The sequence below is a fragment of the Triticum urartu genome, chromosome 3 (genome assembly GCF_003073215.2).
Source record: "Triticum urartu cultivar G1812 chromosome 3, Tu2.1, whole genome shotgun sequence".
NCBI lineage: Eukaryota > Viridiplantae > Streptophyta > Magnoliopsida > Poales > Poaceae > Triticum > Triticum urartu.
In genome coordinates this window covers 445266479-445281886 of record NC_053024.1, presented here as the reverse complement: position 1 = coordinate 445281886, position 15408 = coordinate 445266479, and the positions used below count along the sequence as shown (strand labels likewise).

General features: G+C 43.3%; 1 protein-coding gene across 1 annotated transcript; it reads left to right on the top strand.

The window, feature by feature from the left end:
- The first annotated feature begins 8635 nt into the window (after nt 1-8635).
- Nucleotides 8636-9244, top strand: LOC125546857. Its single transcript, XM_048710970.1, has one exon. The coding sequence runs from the start codon at nt 8636-8638 to the stop codon at nt 9242-9244; it is 609 nt and encodes a 202-aa protein (XP_048566927.1).
- Nucleotides 9245-15408: the final 6164 nt, after the last annotated feature.

Sequence of the window (15408 nt, the reverse complement as noted above, 5' to 3'; positions counted from 1 at the left end):
GGTCTCTTTTCGGCGGAGCCCGGGAAGAGAACACGGTCTCGTGTTATGCTTGAACATAGGTTGTTCTAGGATCACTTCTTGATCATAGTTTATCGATCGTGCCTTTGCCTTCTCTTCTCGCTCTCTTTTGCGTATGTTAGCCACCATATATGCTAGTGCTTGCTGCAGCTCCACCTCATACCTTTTACCCTACCTATGAGCTTAAATAGTCTTGATCGCGAGGGTGTGAGATTGCTGAGTCCCCGTGACTCACAGATTCCTTCCAAAACTAGATGCAGGGACCGATGATACCATTCCAGGAGATTCGACTGAGCTCAAGTGGGAGTTCGATGAGGACTCAGGACGATACTACGTTTCTTTTCCAGACGATCAGTAGTGGAGCCCAGTTGGGGCGATCGGGGACATTATGCATTTGGGGTTGTCTTTATTTTGGTTCCATAGTCGGACCTTGATTGTAACTGGATGATTGTAATGATATATTTATGCATTGTGTGACGTGGCGATTGTAAGCCAACTATGTATCTCTTTTCTTATTCAGTACATGGGTTGTGTGAAGATTACCCCACTTGCGACATTGCTTACAATGCGGTTATGCCTCTAAGTCGTGCTTCGACACGTGGGAGATATAGCTGCATCTTGGGCGTTACAATAATGCACCATGAACATAAATATCGTAGAGGCTATGTTGATTTTGTTTCAACTACATGCGTGAACATGTGCCAAGTCAAGCCACTCGAATCGTTCAAAAGAGGATACCACCCTATCATACCACATCACAACCATTTTAATAGCATGTTGGCACGCAAGGTAAACCATTATAAGCTCCTAGCTAATTAAGCATGGCATAAGAAACTATGATCTCTAATTGTCATTGCAAGCATGTTTATTCATAATAGGCTGAATCAGGAACGATGAACTAATCATATTTACAAAAAAAAAGAGAGGTCGAGTTCATACCAGCTTCTCCCATCTTAATCAGTCCATCATATATCATCATAATTGCCTTTCACTTGCACGACCGAATGATGTGAATAATAATAATAATAATAATAATAATAGTGCATGTGTATTGGACTAAGCTGGAATCTGCAAGCATTCAATAAACAGGAGAAGACAAGGCAATATGGGCTCTTTTGTCAGATCAACAATAATGCATATAAGAGCCACTTTAACAGCTTAATTAAGGTCTTCTCCTATCAACCCCCAAAGAAAAGAAAAGAAATAAAACTATTTAAATGGGAAAGCTCCCAACAAGCAAAAAGAAGAACAGGAAATCTTTTTGGGTTTTCTTTTTAATTACTACTACAAGCATGGAAAGTAAACTAATTAAAAGCTACAACTTTTTTTTTGGTTTTTCTTAAGGTCTATCAAACACACAAGAAAGCACAAAAAGGAAATAAACTAGCATGGATATTACAATGAAAAAGTATGAGTACCAACATCTAGCAATGAGTGTGTGAACATGAATGTAATGTCGATGAGAAATACGTACTCCCCCAAGCTTAGGCTTTTGGCCTAAGTTGGTCTAATGCCACGGATGGCCTGGCGGATATCCAAAGTTGTAGTTGGGGTCGTACTGAGATGCAGCAGTCATTGCATCGTGGGCTGCAGCTTGGAGGCGAGCTATCTCAGCTCTCCTCTTATACTCTTCCGCCTCCTCTCTGGTTATAGAATATCTCCCTTTTGCCTGAAAGTCAAAGAAAGTAGAAGCAGGGAGAGCGACGTGATAGGGACGTCGTCTGTCAAAGATTAGTCGGTACTGGAGGAACTGATCGTTCCTCTCAACAAACTGATGACGAACCATAGCCTCATAATACAAATAAGCAGGAGGCAACTCAATATCATCCTCACGTATGGTTATACCAAGAAAATTAGCTATGCGGGTTGCATAAATTCCACCGAAGAAATCTCCATTAAATCTATTAAGATGCAACCTATGTGCAACAATGGCTCCCAAATTATAAGATTTATCTCCTAACACAGCACTCCTAAGAATACTGAGGTCAGGGACACACATATGACATGCTTCATCATTACCATTTATGCACCTACCTATGAAGAGAGAAAAATAATGTATAGCAGGAAAATGAATGCTCCCTATGGTAGCTTGTGCTATATCTCTAGATTCCCCCATAGTTATACTAGCAAGAAAATCTCTAAATTCAGATTTGCGAGGTTCACTAGCACTACCCCATTGTGGAAGTTTGCAAGCAGTGGTAAAGTCCTCTAAGTCCATAGTCTAAGAATTTTCATAAAGATCAAACAGGACAGTTTGAGAATTACGTGAAGATGAAAATTCAAACCTCCTCACAAAGGAACTAGTGATATAGTGGTACTGACGGCATTTTTCTTCCTCGAAGCTCACAAGATTAGCGTTACGCATATATGCGTTAAATTCTTCCTTAATTCCCGCTCGATCCATGAAGTCCTCTGAAGGCCATTCACAAGGCCGCACTGGAGCGTCCCTTGGTGGCTCATCATCAGCATCATGCATTGCAAGCCTGGGTCCTTGTTTCCTTGAAGAACCACCTTGGTACATTTTCCTAAACATATTTCTTCCTCTGAAAAATTTCTGAATTTTTTAGTAACTTCAAATAAAAGTGAACCAAACTCAACAAAATTGATAGAAACTACTCCTACAGGTGCCTAGAGCCTATATCATGCATCAAAACTACTTGGAACCACATAAATTTGACATGCAAGATCAAGAACATGGTCACCTAGGCAGCACAAATTTGCAATGAATAAAGCACTAGAACAAAAACTAATTGGACCAATGGAGGAGTCACGTACCAAGGAACAATCCCCCAAAGCAGTTTTGTGAGAGGTGCTTTGAGCAAGGAGATCGAAAATTGCAGCAAAATGAGCTAGAACTTGTGCTTGAGCTAGATAATGGTGTTTGTGGGAGGAAGAAGGAGTGTGTGGGTGCAGGAATAAGTGGAGGAGGGCCATCGTGGGCCCACAAGGAAGGGGGCGCGCCCTGTGCAGGAATAAGTGGAGGAGGGCCATCGTGGGCCCACAAGGCAGGGGGCGCACCCAGGGGGTAGGGTGCGCCCTCCACCCTCGTGGCCAGGTGGATGCCCCCCTACTGTGTTCTCAGTGCCAAATATTCTCAAATATTCCAGAAAAAATCATATTTAAATTTCAGGGCATTTAGAGAACTTTTATTTTCGGGGTATTTTTATATTGCAAGGATAATTCAGATAACAGACAGAAAATACTATTTTTATTTTATTTAATATGAATAACAGAAAGTAAAAGAAGGGTACAGAGAGTTGTGTTTTCTAATTTCATCCATCTCATGATCAACAAAAGGAATCCATTAACAAGGTTGATCAAGTCTTGTTAACAAACTCATTCCGAATAACATGGAACTCGAGAATTTTTGAATAACACTAGGTTACCTCAACGGGGATATGCACATCCCCAACAATAAGAATATCATATTTCTTCTTGACAGTAGGAAGAGGAAATTCAAAACCTCCAAAAATAATTGATGGAATTTTTCCAATAGAATTGATACTGTGGACTTGAGGTTGTTTCCTCGGGAAGTGTACCGTATGCTCATTACCATTAACATGAAAAGTGACATTGCCTTTGGTGCAATCAATAACAGCCCCTGCAGTATTCAAAAAAGGTCTTCCAAGAATAATAGACATACTATCGTCCTCGAGAATATCAAGAATAACAAAGTCCGTTAAAATAGTAATGTTTGCAACCACAACAGGCACATCCTCACAAATACCGACAGGAATAGCAGTTGATTTATCAACCATTTGCAAAGATATTTTAGTAGGTGTCAACTTATTCAAATCAAGTCTACGATATAAAGAGAGAGGCATAACACTAACACCGGCTCCAAGATCACATAAAGCAGTTTTAACATAATTTCTTTTAATGGAGCATGGTATAGTTGGTACTCCGGGATCTCCTAGTTTCTTAGGTATTCCACCCTTAAAAGTATAATTAGCAAGCATGGTGGAAATTTCAGCTTCCGGTATCTTTCTTTTATTAGTAACAATATCTTTCATATACTTAGCATAAGGATTCATTTTGAGCATATCAGTTAATCGCATATGCAAAAAGATAGGTCTAATCATTTCAGCAAAGCGCTCAAAATCCTCATCATCCTTTTTATTGGATGGTTTGGGAGGAAAAGGCATGGGTTTTTGAACCCAAGGCTCTCTTTCCTTACCGTGTTTCCTAGCAACATAGTCTTTCTTATCATAACGTTGATTCTTTGATTCTGGGTTATCAAGATCAACGGCAAGTTCAATTTCTATATCATTATCATTGCTAGGTTGAGCATTAACATGAACATTATCATTAACATTATCACTAGTTTCAGGCTCATTACCAGATTGTGTTTCAGCATTAGAAATAGAAATATCATTGGGATTCTCAGGTGTTTCAGCAATAGGTTCACTAGAAGCATGCAAAGTCCTATCATTTTTCTTTTTCTTCCTTTTAGAAGGACTAGGTGCATATATATTATTTCTCTGAGAATCTTGCTCAATTCTCTTAGGGTGGCCTTCAGGATACAAAGGTTCCTGAGTCATTTTACCAGTTCTAGTAGCCACTCTAACAGCATAGTCCTTATTCTTACTATTCAATTCATTGAGCAAATCATTTTGAGCTTTAAGTACTTGTTCTACTTGAGTGGTAACCATAGAAGCATGTTTACTAATAAGTTTAAGTTCACCTTTGACATTAGCCATATAATCACCCAAGTGTTCAAGCATATCAGCACTGCGTTTTAATTCTCTACCAAAATAAGCATTGAAGTCTTCTTGCTTAACCATAAATTTATCAAACTCATCTAAGCATGGGCTAGCAAATTTAGTAAATGGGATTTCAGATCTATCATATCTATAGAGAGAATTTACCTTTACTGCCTGTGTCGGGTTATCAAGACCATGTATTTCTTCAGTAGGCGGTAAATTAAGATCATGTATTTCTTCAATACGAGGTAAATTCTTAACATCTTCAGCTTTAATACCCTTTTCTTTCATAGATTTCTTTGCCTCTTGCATATCTTCAGGACTGAGAAATAGAACACCCCTTTTCTTCGGAGTTGGTTTAGGAATAGGCTCAGGAGGTGGCTCAGGAAGTGTCCAATTATTTTCATTTTTCAACATATTATTCAATAAAATTTCAGCTTCATCTGGTGTTCTTTCCCTGAAAATAGAACCAGCACAAGTATCCAGGTAATCTCTGGAAGCATCGGTTAGTCCATTATAAAAGATATCAAGTATTTCATTTTTCTTAAGAGGGTGATCAGGCAAAGCATTAAGTAATTGGAGAAGCCTCCCCCAAGATTGTGGGAGACTCTCTTCTTCAATTTGCACAAAATTACATATATCCCTTAAGGCAGCTTGTTTCTTATGAGCATGGGAATATTTAGCAGAGAAGTAATAAATCATATCTTGGGGACTATGCACACAACCAGGATCAAGAGAATTAAACCATATCTTAGCATCACCCTTTAATGAGAACGAAAATATTTTAAGAATATAAAAGTAGCGAGTTCTCTCATCATTAGTGAAGAGGGTGGCTATATCATTTAATTTAGTAAGATGTGCCACAACAGTTTCAGATTCATAGCCATAAAAAGGATCAGATTCAACCAAAGTAATTATATCAGGATCAATAGAGAATTCATAATCCTTATCAGTAACAAAGATAGGTGAAGTAGCATAAACAGGATCATAATTCATTCTAGCATTCAGAGTTTTTTGTTTAAGCTTAGCTAATAATTTCTTAAGATCACTTCTATCATTGCAAGCAAGAAAGTCTCTTTTAGTTTCTTCATCCATAACATAGCCCTCGGGCACAACAGGTACTTCATATTTATTAGGAGAGCCTTCATAATCACTTTCATCAGTATTATCAGTTTCAATAATTTCATTCTCTCTAGCCCTAGCAAGTTGTTCATCAAGAAATTCACCAAGTGGCACAGTAGTATCGGGCATAGAAGTAGTTTCATCATAAGTATCATGCGTAGCAGAAGTAGCATCATCAATAATATGCGACATATCAGAATCAATAGCAGAAGTAGGTTTAGGTGTCGCAAGCTTACTCAAAACAGAAGGTGAATCAAGTGCAGAGCTAGATGGCAGTTCCTTACCTCCCCTCGTAGTTGAGGGATAAATCCTGGTTTTTGGATCTCTCAAGTTCTTCATAATGATAAGCAGATATAAATCCCAAGTGACTCAAAGAATAGAGCTATGCTCCCCGGCAACAGCGCCAGGAAATAGTCTTGATAACCCACAAGTATAGGGGATCGCAACAGTTTTCGAGGGTAGAGTATTCAACCCAAATTTATTGATTCGACACAAGGGGAGCCAAAGAATATTCTCAAGTATTAGCAGCTGAGTTGTCAATTCAACCACACCTGGAAACTTAATATCTACAGCAAAGTGCTTAGTAGCAAAGTAATATGATAGTAGTGGTAACGATAGCAAAAGTAACGGTAGCAAAAGTAATGTTTTTGGTATTTTGTAGTGATTGTAACAATAGCAACGGAAAAGTAAATAAGCGAAGAACAATATATGGAAAGCTCATAGGCAATGGATCGGTGATAGATAATTATGCCAGATGTGGTTCATCATGTAACAGTCATAACCTAGGGTGACACAGAACTAGCTCCAGTTCATCAATGTAATGTAGGCATGTATTCCGAATATAGTCATGCGTGCTTATGGAAAAGAACTTGCATGACATCTTTTGTCCTACCCTCCCGTGGCAGTGGGGTCCTAGCGGAAACTAAGGGATATTAAGGCCTCCTTTTAATAGAGTACCGGACCAAAGCATTAACACATGGTAAATACATGAACTCCTCAAACTAAGGTCATCACCGGAAGTGGTCCCGATTATTTGTCACTTCGGGGTTGCCGGATCATAACACATAGTAGGTGACTATAGACTTGCAAGATAGGATCAAGAACTCACATATATTCATGAAAACATAATAGGTTCAGATCTGAAATCATGGCACTCGGGCCCTAGTGACAAACATTAAGCATAGCAAAGTCATAGCAACATCAATCTCAGAACATAGTGGATACTAGGGATCAAACCCTAACAAAACTAACTCGATTACATGATAAATCTCATCCAACCCATCACCGTCCAGCAAGCCCTCGATGGAATTACTCATGCACGGCAGTGAGCATCATGAAATTGGTGATGGAGGATGGTTGATGATGACGATGGCGACGGATTCCCCTCTCCGGAGCCCCGAACGAACTCTAGATCAGCCCTCCCGGGAGAGTTTGGGGCTTGGCGGCGGCTCCATATCGTAAAACGCGATGAATCTTTCTCCCTGATTTTTTTCTCTCCGAACACGAATATATATAGTTGGAGTTGAGGTCAGAGGAGCTCCAGGGGGGCCACGAGGTAGGGGCCGCGCCCAGGGGGCAGGCGCGCCCCCCACCCTCGTGGCTAGGGTGTGGCCCCCCTGGCCTTGATCTTTTGCCAATATTTTTTATTATTTCCAAAAATACGCTCCGTGGAGTTTCAGGTCATTCCGAGAACTTGTGTTTCTGCACATAAATAACACCATGGCAATTCTGCTGAAAACAGCGTCAGTCCGGGTTAGTTCCATTCAAATCATGCAAGTTAGAGTCCAAAACAAGGGCAAAAGTGTTTGTAAAAGTAGATACGATGGAGACGTATGAACAGGTTAGTCCCAAAAATAATATAAAAGTGTATAAATAAGCCCATTAAACATCCAAAACAGAATATATAATAGCATGGAACAATCAAAAATTATAGATACATTGGAGACGTATCACACACGAACTCATTTTGCCGAGCGTGTGTGCTAGGAGGGCCATATCCCCGACGGTTTCTGGGTCGTGTGGGAAGGACCCCCTATCGCCGTCACTCACTAGGCAACGGTTCTAAATGTCGTCGCGGAAAGGGGTTAAAACCGTTTGTATAGCATCGCCGCGTACTAGTGGACGTAGCTTCATTGACTTACTACTCCTGCATTTGCGTGTATGACAGGTGGGCCCAACAGGTGGGTGGCCCACCTGTCATATAGCCAAAGGCAGGTGCAGTTAAGGCACCGGAGCTTAGTCCGTGAGGGATAGGGCGTTGTAATCAAACTTCTTGTTGTTGTATGAGTTGACGTAACACATCAAAGCACTGCACTCACTATATTTCAATAATTTGCGTTTACCGATGCATTAATTACAACGCATGCATGCATGCCATGACTTTCCTTTTGATACTTGCATGTGTTGATTTAATGCACCTTGAAGTAGTATGAATATGTGATGGTAAAGCTTTGTAATGCCCCGGCCCTAAAGCAAGAGATGGTTGTGCACGAGGAGGGTGAGATCATGCCGACGGAACAGGACCCGACGATGGAGCTCTCTATGGTCTCGATGGACCTCACCTTGCTCCACTGCCCCTTGTGCCTCCGCCCCTTGAAGCCTCCAATGTATGAGGTTCAAATACACCTTGTCCGTTTGGCTGATCGAGCAAGGTGGGGGTTTTCTTGATTGATGTGTTGTTCGATTGATTTGTGCAGTGCAAGTGAGGGCGCCTGGCCTGCGCGGACTGCCGCGTCGAGTGCCCCGGGAACCAGCGGCAGTGCCAGAAGTGTGAGCATGGCGGCGGCTTCGACATGCAGAACACGGCGGTGGACGCTGTCCTCTCCTCGGTGAGGGTGGAGTGCCCGCACGAAGGCTATGGGCTCTACGTCACTTACCACAAGCTCGCCAATCACCAAAGTGTGTGTCCGCTCGCGCCCTACAAATACCCTGTGCCCGTCTGCGGCTACGAAGGCCCACCACCAGCGCTCTCCCACCACATCAGCATTGTGCATCCCATGCCCGTGCACAGGATCCAGTACGGCAAGGTGCTCCAGCTGCAAGTGCCACTGTCGGAGCCACAGCTCTTGCTGTTCACGGAGGAGGACGGTCGCGCGTTTTTCTTGGTCGACAGCGTGCTCGACATCGGCTCGCCTATTGCCGTGTCGATCATCTGCATCAGAGCGGGGGCGTCCCCACTGCCACACTACATGGCCAAGCTGTGGGCGAATGGCCCGCCAGGGGAGCCCAAAGGCAGGACCGACGCCGTCAAGGTGAAAATGGAGGTGACAAGCAGCAAGGATCCCGGCGACATCGCCGTTCAGGAGCTGACCTTCTTCACAGTTCCGCCCAAGCAGCTGGCCGGGGCTGGGTTGTCGAGGACGGTGTCCCTCCACATTCAGATTAACAAGCTCACCTCCTAAATGATTCTACAGTGCCTTCTATTTATCTTAGTAATATGCTAATATAGGGGTTAGCTCGGTCTACTTTAGCTTAAGAGATGGTGGGTTTTGGTGGCAATGCAGCAATTACTTCGACATCAGATCAGCAGTTAAAGTAATTTCCAATAGTCGAACGGATATTTTGTGTCTGTTGGATATAAAGATCCTTTGGGTAAGAAGTAGTGTAACAGCTTATATGCTTGTTTGTTCAGGAAGTGTTGCATACTTGTGCGAGTTGACGCGACACATCAAAGTAGTACTGCTACTTGTACTACTCCCTCCAATCCTAATTTCTCTATGCATAAGTCAAGGCACAGATACCAAGGAGGGCCTAGTTGTGTCTATACTTGGACAACTCACCCGACTGCGCACTAGGCAGACGAAGCTCGTGTCGTGTTGGTGTCATGTGTGGCCCGCACATTAACCAAAACCTCGCGCCTCCAGCTTAGCCTCCATGTTTTAAACTTCTCAATCTCAAGTCCAAGGAGCAACGTGAAACCTATGATAGAGCCAATCGGATGGTTGAGAACACTACAATTCGTAGCTACAGATGCGTGTGTGAGAGAGGATGAGTGCATGCGTGCACCTCTTCTCTTCATGTATAACGTACTAAACTCAGAGTACAAGTGTATGTGGGTGGCATCGACCTAGGGAGCTAGAGATGGTGCATGCGAGAAGTCCCGAGAGATAGGTGTAACGCGTCTGAAAAAAGACTAGTCTATAGCTCGCCACGAGGCTATTCCTGTCGAACGCCCCAATAATCGTAAGATATGTATCCGACGGTGCCAGTTATTGCACGTACACAGCAGTAGAAAAAGAAGTAACATGGCATATGCTACACCACGGCCGAGAACATGTGCCAACGTTACGCCATCCGGGAATAGTGCCACACTTCCAAACTAGAACCGTCAATAAATTTTGAGCTTGCGTCTCGTCACATTCCAAATTACTACTACCATGCTATATTTAATTGCAAACCTGTTCACACCGATCACAACCTAAATGTTTTCCCACTTAGGAGCGTATTAGTACTCGGTTATAAATACTACTACGCCAAGATGACTGCACATTCCTCCTCAACTCCTCATCCACAAAAACAAACAAGTCATTCAGCATCCTTCCCTTGCGTCTGCCATGGCCAGCGTGTGTTCAGGGTCGAGAGATTACCACCGGGGAGAGGGGAGCATGGAAGCGGAAGCATGAGAGATGTCCCACCTCGCTGCAAAAGCATCCAACATGTCCCGCCGCGCGGAAGTAGCAGCACAGAGGTCCCGCCGCCCCGCCGAAGCAGCACCGAGGTCCCGCCGCACCGTCGATGCAGCAGACTGGTCCGGCCTCGTCGTGGAAGCAGCAGAGATGTCCCGCCGTGCCACGAATGCATCAGAGATGTCTTGCTGCGCCGCGGAGGCCCGGGAAAATGTCTCGCAGGCAGGCAGCGACTCTTACAGGCGCATGCATGCGATCGTCCATAGCTAGATGGATCATATCTCCGGCTAGGCGAGGTTGCAGGACGACATGAACACCTTGTTTGAATAGGCTACCAGCGTCATCCGACAACTAAGGGAGGGCAATGATAGGCTTCGAGCCAAGCGCGACCTGCTGAGGGCGAAGATCGTCCGAAGTGCAGAGCAGCAGGAGGAGACCAGTGCCTTATTGAAGAGGACCGGCGTCATCGTCAAGAAACTTATGGACGAGAATGACATGCTCCGCATCGAGCGCCAAAGGCTAGTGGAGGAATCCGTGGATGCTCTCAAGTAGTGTCTTGAGGACACGATGAAGCTCATCGCCACTCGTCGTGGAGACTAGTTCCCGCGGCCTGCAGCAATGCATCAAGAAAGTAGAGATCAGCGGGCCAGATCATTGTCTTCCTTCTTCTTTTTCCCTTGTGTATTTCAGGCGTAGCCGCATGTGGCTTTTTTAATTATCTTCCTAATTATGTAAGACAATTATTATCCATTGTCGTCATCCTTATATATCCATCAGTCTTGCTATAAGTCGCAGTAGATGCTATAAAGGTCCGTCGGATATTACATCAAGATCCGTGCAAAAATTTCTTTTTTCTCTCTTAAATCTTAGTCGAGTGAGACATAGCCACGCCATTAAATAGAGGCTCGGGTGCCATTAATGGAGACCTTGGGAGAGAGGTGGGCGGCAGATGGAGGTCAAAGGGCTCTCCTCCCGGTAAGCATGCGCAGGGGTCTGATCGCACGCCTCCCGTACTCAAATAGCTACCCTGCACGGCACCTCCTAGCTAATAAAAAAAGGGACGTGTGGCGGCACGTAAATGGTAAGTAGAATGCCCACGGTTTCAATAATACTTGAGTTTCAGATTGTAACGTGACAGCACTAGTTCCAAAATGACTTTGTTGATTGTTAATGTGTGTGCCTTCGCAAATCGGACAGCAATTTACCACAGCATGTTGGTGCCATGTCATGACACCAAGCCAAGTTTCATGATTTTGATGTGTGTTTTGGATTTACTGGAATTAAAAAACCAAGTTTCTCAATGTTTCCGACCGAGCCATGACGCCCAGATGTTTGAATTTCATTCCCATTTCTTGCATGGGACCTAGAAATTTACCCGAGGACACACATGTGATTTTTCAACCAACTTTGGTGCACTGGAGCATGTGCTTGTATTTCAAATTTGAATTATGCACAAAAAGGTGACACGTTCCCTCTCTGAACCACGACCCTTCTTGAGAGAAGTTCTGGCTTGCAAGAAGCTTATACCAAAACTTGTTCCTATTCGACCAAAAAAATTTACCATGGCATGGTAGTACCATGACATGACACCATGCCAAGTTTCATGATTTTCAGGCATGTTTTGGATTTAAAAGAATTTTAAAACCAAGTTTCTCAATGTTCTCGGCCAAGACACGATGCCCAGATGTTTGAATTTCATTTCCATTTCTTGCATGGGACCTAGAAATTTACCCGAGGACACACATGTGATTTTTCAACCAACTTTGGTGCACGGGAGCATGTGCTTGTAGTTCAATTTTGAATTATGCACATTAAATGACCAGAAACTCAATTAATGTATAAAAAGGCCAAACGAACCCGGAATAATTCCAAAATTTAACAGGGCACTCATGTAGTTCTATGTTGCCTTTGTAAAGAAACTCAAGGGGGGGCAGCGTATATCGTTTCGCACTCAAAGGTGACACATTCCCTCTTAGAACCATGAGCCTTGAGAGAAGCTCCGGCTTGCAAGAAGCTTATACCAAAACTTGTTCCAATTCGGCCCAATTTTTACCATAGCATGTTAGTGCCATGACATGACACCATGCCAAGTTTCATGATTTCTAGGTGAGTTTTGGATTTACAGGAATTTAAAAACCAAGTTTCTCGATGTTCTTGGCCGAGTCACGACGCCCACATGTTTGAATTTCATTCCCATTTCTTGCATGGGACCTAGAAATTCACCCAAGGACACACATGTGATTTTTCAACCAACTTTGGTGCACGGGAGCATGTGCTTGTAGTTCAAATTTGAATTATGCACATTAAATGACCAGAAACTCAATTAATGTATAAAAAGGCCAAACGAACCCGGAATAATTCCAAAATTTAACAAGGCACTCATGTAGTTCTATGTTGCCTTTGTAAAGAAACTCAGGGGGGCAGCGTATATCGTTTCGCACTCAAAGGTGACACATTCCCTCTTAGAACCATGAGCCTTGAGAGAAGCTCCGGCTTGCAAGAAGCTTATACCAAAACTTGTTCCAATTCGGCCCAATTTTTACCATAGCATGTTAGTGCCATGACATGACACCATGCCAAGTTTCATGATTTCTAGGTGAGTTTTGGATTTACAGGAATTTAAAAACCAAGTTTCTCGATGTTCTTGGCTGAGTCACGACGCCCACATGTTTGAATTTCATTCCCATTTCTTGCATGGGACCTAGAAATTCACCCAAGGACACACATGTGATTTTTCAACCAACTTTGGTGCACCGGGGCATGTGCTTGCAGTTCAAATTTGAATTATGCAAATTAAATGTCCAGCAACTCAATTAATGTATAAAAAAGGCCAAACGAACCCGGAATAATTCCAAAATTTAACAGGGCACTCATATAGTTCTATGTTGCCTCTGTAAACAAAATCAGGGGATATCATTTCGCACACAAAGGTGACACGTTCCCTCTCGGCCCCACGAGGCTTGTTGAGAGAATCTCTGGTTTTGCAAGAAGCTTATGCCAAAACTTGTTACAATTTGGCCCAGTTTTTTACCACGGCATGTTAGTGACATGGCATGACACCATGCCAAGTTTCATGATTTCCAGGCGAGTTTTGGATTTGCGGGAATTTAAAAATCAAGTTTCTCAATGTTCTCGGCCGAGTCACGACGCCCAGATGTTGAATTTCATTCACATTTCTTGCATGGGACCTAGAAATTCACCCAATGACACACATGTGATTTTTCAACCAACTTCGGTGCACCGGAGCATGTGCTTGAAGTTCAAATTTGAATTATGCACATTAAATGTCCAACAACTCAATTAATGTATAAAAAAGGCCAAATGAACCCGGAATAATTCCAAAATTTAACAGGGCACTCATATAGTTCTATGTTACCTCTGTAAAGAAAATCAGGGGGAGGCAGCGTATATCATTTCGCACACAAAGGTGACATGTTCCCTCTCGGAACCACGAGGCTTGTTGAGATAATCTCCGGTTTTGCAAAAAGCTTATACCAAAACTTGTCCCAATTCAGCCAAAAATTATACATATGAAAATAGGGTTTAGATTATCCCAAACATCTCGCTACCTAGACCAATGTACTCTGATTTGAATTCAACATAAAATGGATACAAATATTTGAATTGGAGATCGTATGGTACATGTAGTTCATAGTGAAATATGATTACTGCTATATGCATGTTTTTTGATATCAAGATAATATTTAAATGATGGTATAACTTGACAACAATCGTATTCAAATAAGAAAAATTGATTTGAATTTAGTCCATATGGTAGATGACAATATATATGTTCATAGGGTGGAGTAAAATGTTCATATATGATGGAGGATCAAAATGTAGGACTACATCCATTATAAACTGCAAGGTCACCTAACGATATATTCGAATTCAACATAACGTGGAATCAAAAATTGAAATTCAAGATCCTGGCATTTGTAATCATATAAAAAGGAACATGACTCTTTCTTTTAGTGGGAATTGATTTGTTTTTTGTTGTTGTTGAGGGAAGTGCGAATCGATTTGGTACTGTACGGGGTAATCTTGTTCTCCCGAATTTTTTTACATTTTTCTTGTAGTTTTTTCAATGGCATTTATAGCAATATAGTAAAAGGGGACATGACTCTCTTGTGTCTTGTATGAATTGTTTTTTTGTACATGTTAAGTTTGTTCTGCCGAACATGGAATCCGTGCCTTGTTATCCCGAAATTTTCAAGCTCGAGTATCTTTTGTCTCATCTGCTTTGAAACTCCCGCCTCTTCAACCCGTGCCACACCTTGTTATCCCGAAATTTCGACGCGCACGAAAACTCCCTCCTCATCCGAAATTGGTCCCGCAGCCCAGACACACGAAATCCCCCTTCTACCCCTCAGCCGGAAATATCGGCTCGACGTTGCGTGGTCAAAACCGGTGGGGTACGCTGGTAACTTACCCTACATTTCGGACAAGCACGTCCCTAAGCCATGGCTCCCCCTATCTTCCCCTTCGTCCCCCCATTCATACACCGAGGCCGTCAAAACCCTCGAAACCCCATGCTCCTCCGTCGGCCTCTGGACCGCTGCCCAGCCGGAGACTCTTCCCCGACGACGTCCTCCAACGCAACAGCTCGCCGTCCCTCATCCACCGCACCGGATGAGGATCCGTCATCGATCTCGTCGTCTCGCCGGATCAGCCGCCCTGTCCTCCGCCTCCAAGGAGCTGCCCCGACATTCGCCTTGTCTATCACGCCACCTCCATCCCCACAGCGTTGTCTTGACCTGCCCCACCGGAACCGCATCACCCTCACCAATTCCTCCGATGAAGCCGAGGCCAACTCGGCGCCACCAAGGAGGTTCTGCACTCACCGCTGCATTTTATCTTTTATTCGATCTCACGGGGCTGTCGGTGCTCGATACCGAGCAGCCATGGCGGGTCTCCATCAACGGCGCCGTCACCGGCCA

Bases quoted from the DNA above. Each gene is read 5' to 3' on its own strand.
- LOC125546857 (XM_048710970.1), top strand. From the start codon at position 8,636: ATGCAGAACACGGCGGTGGACGCTGTCCTCTCCTCGGTGAGGGTGGAG.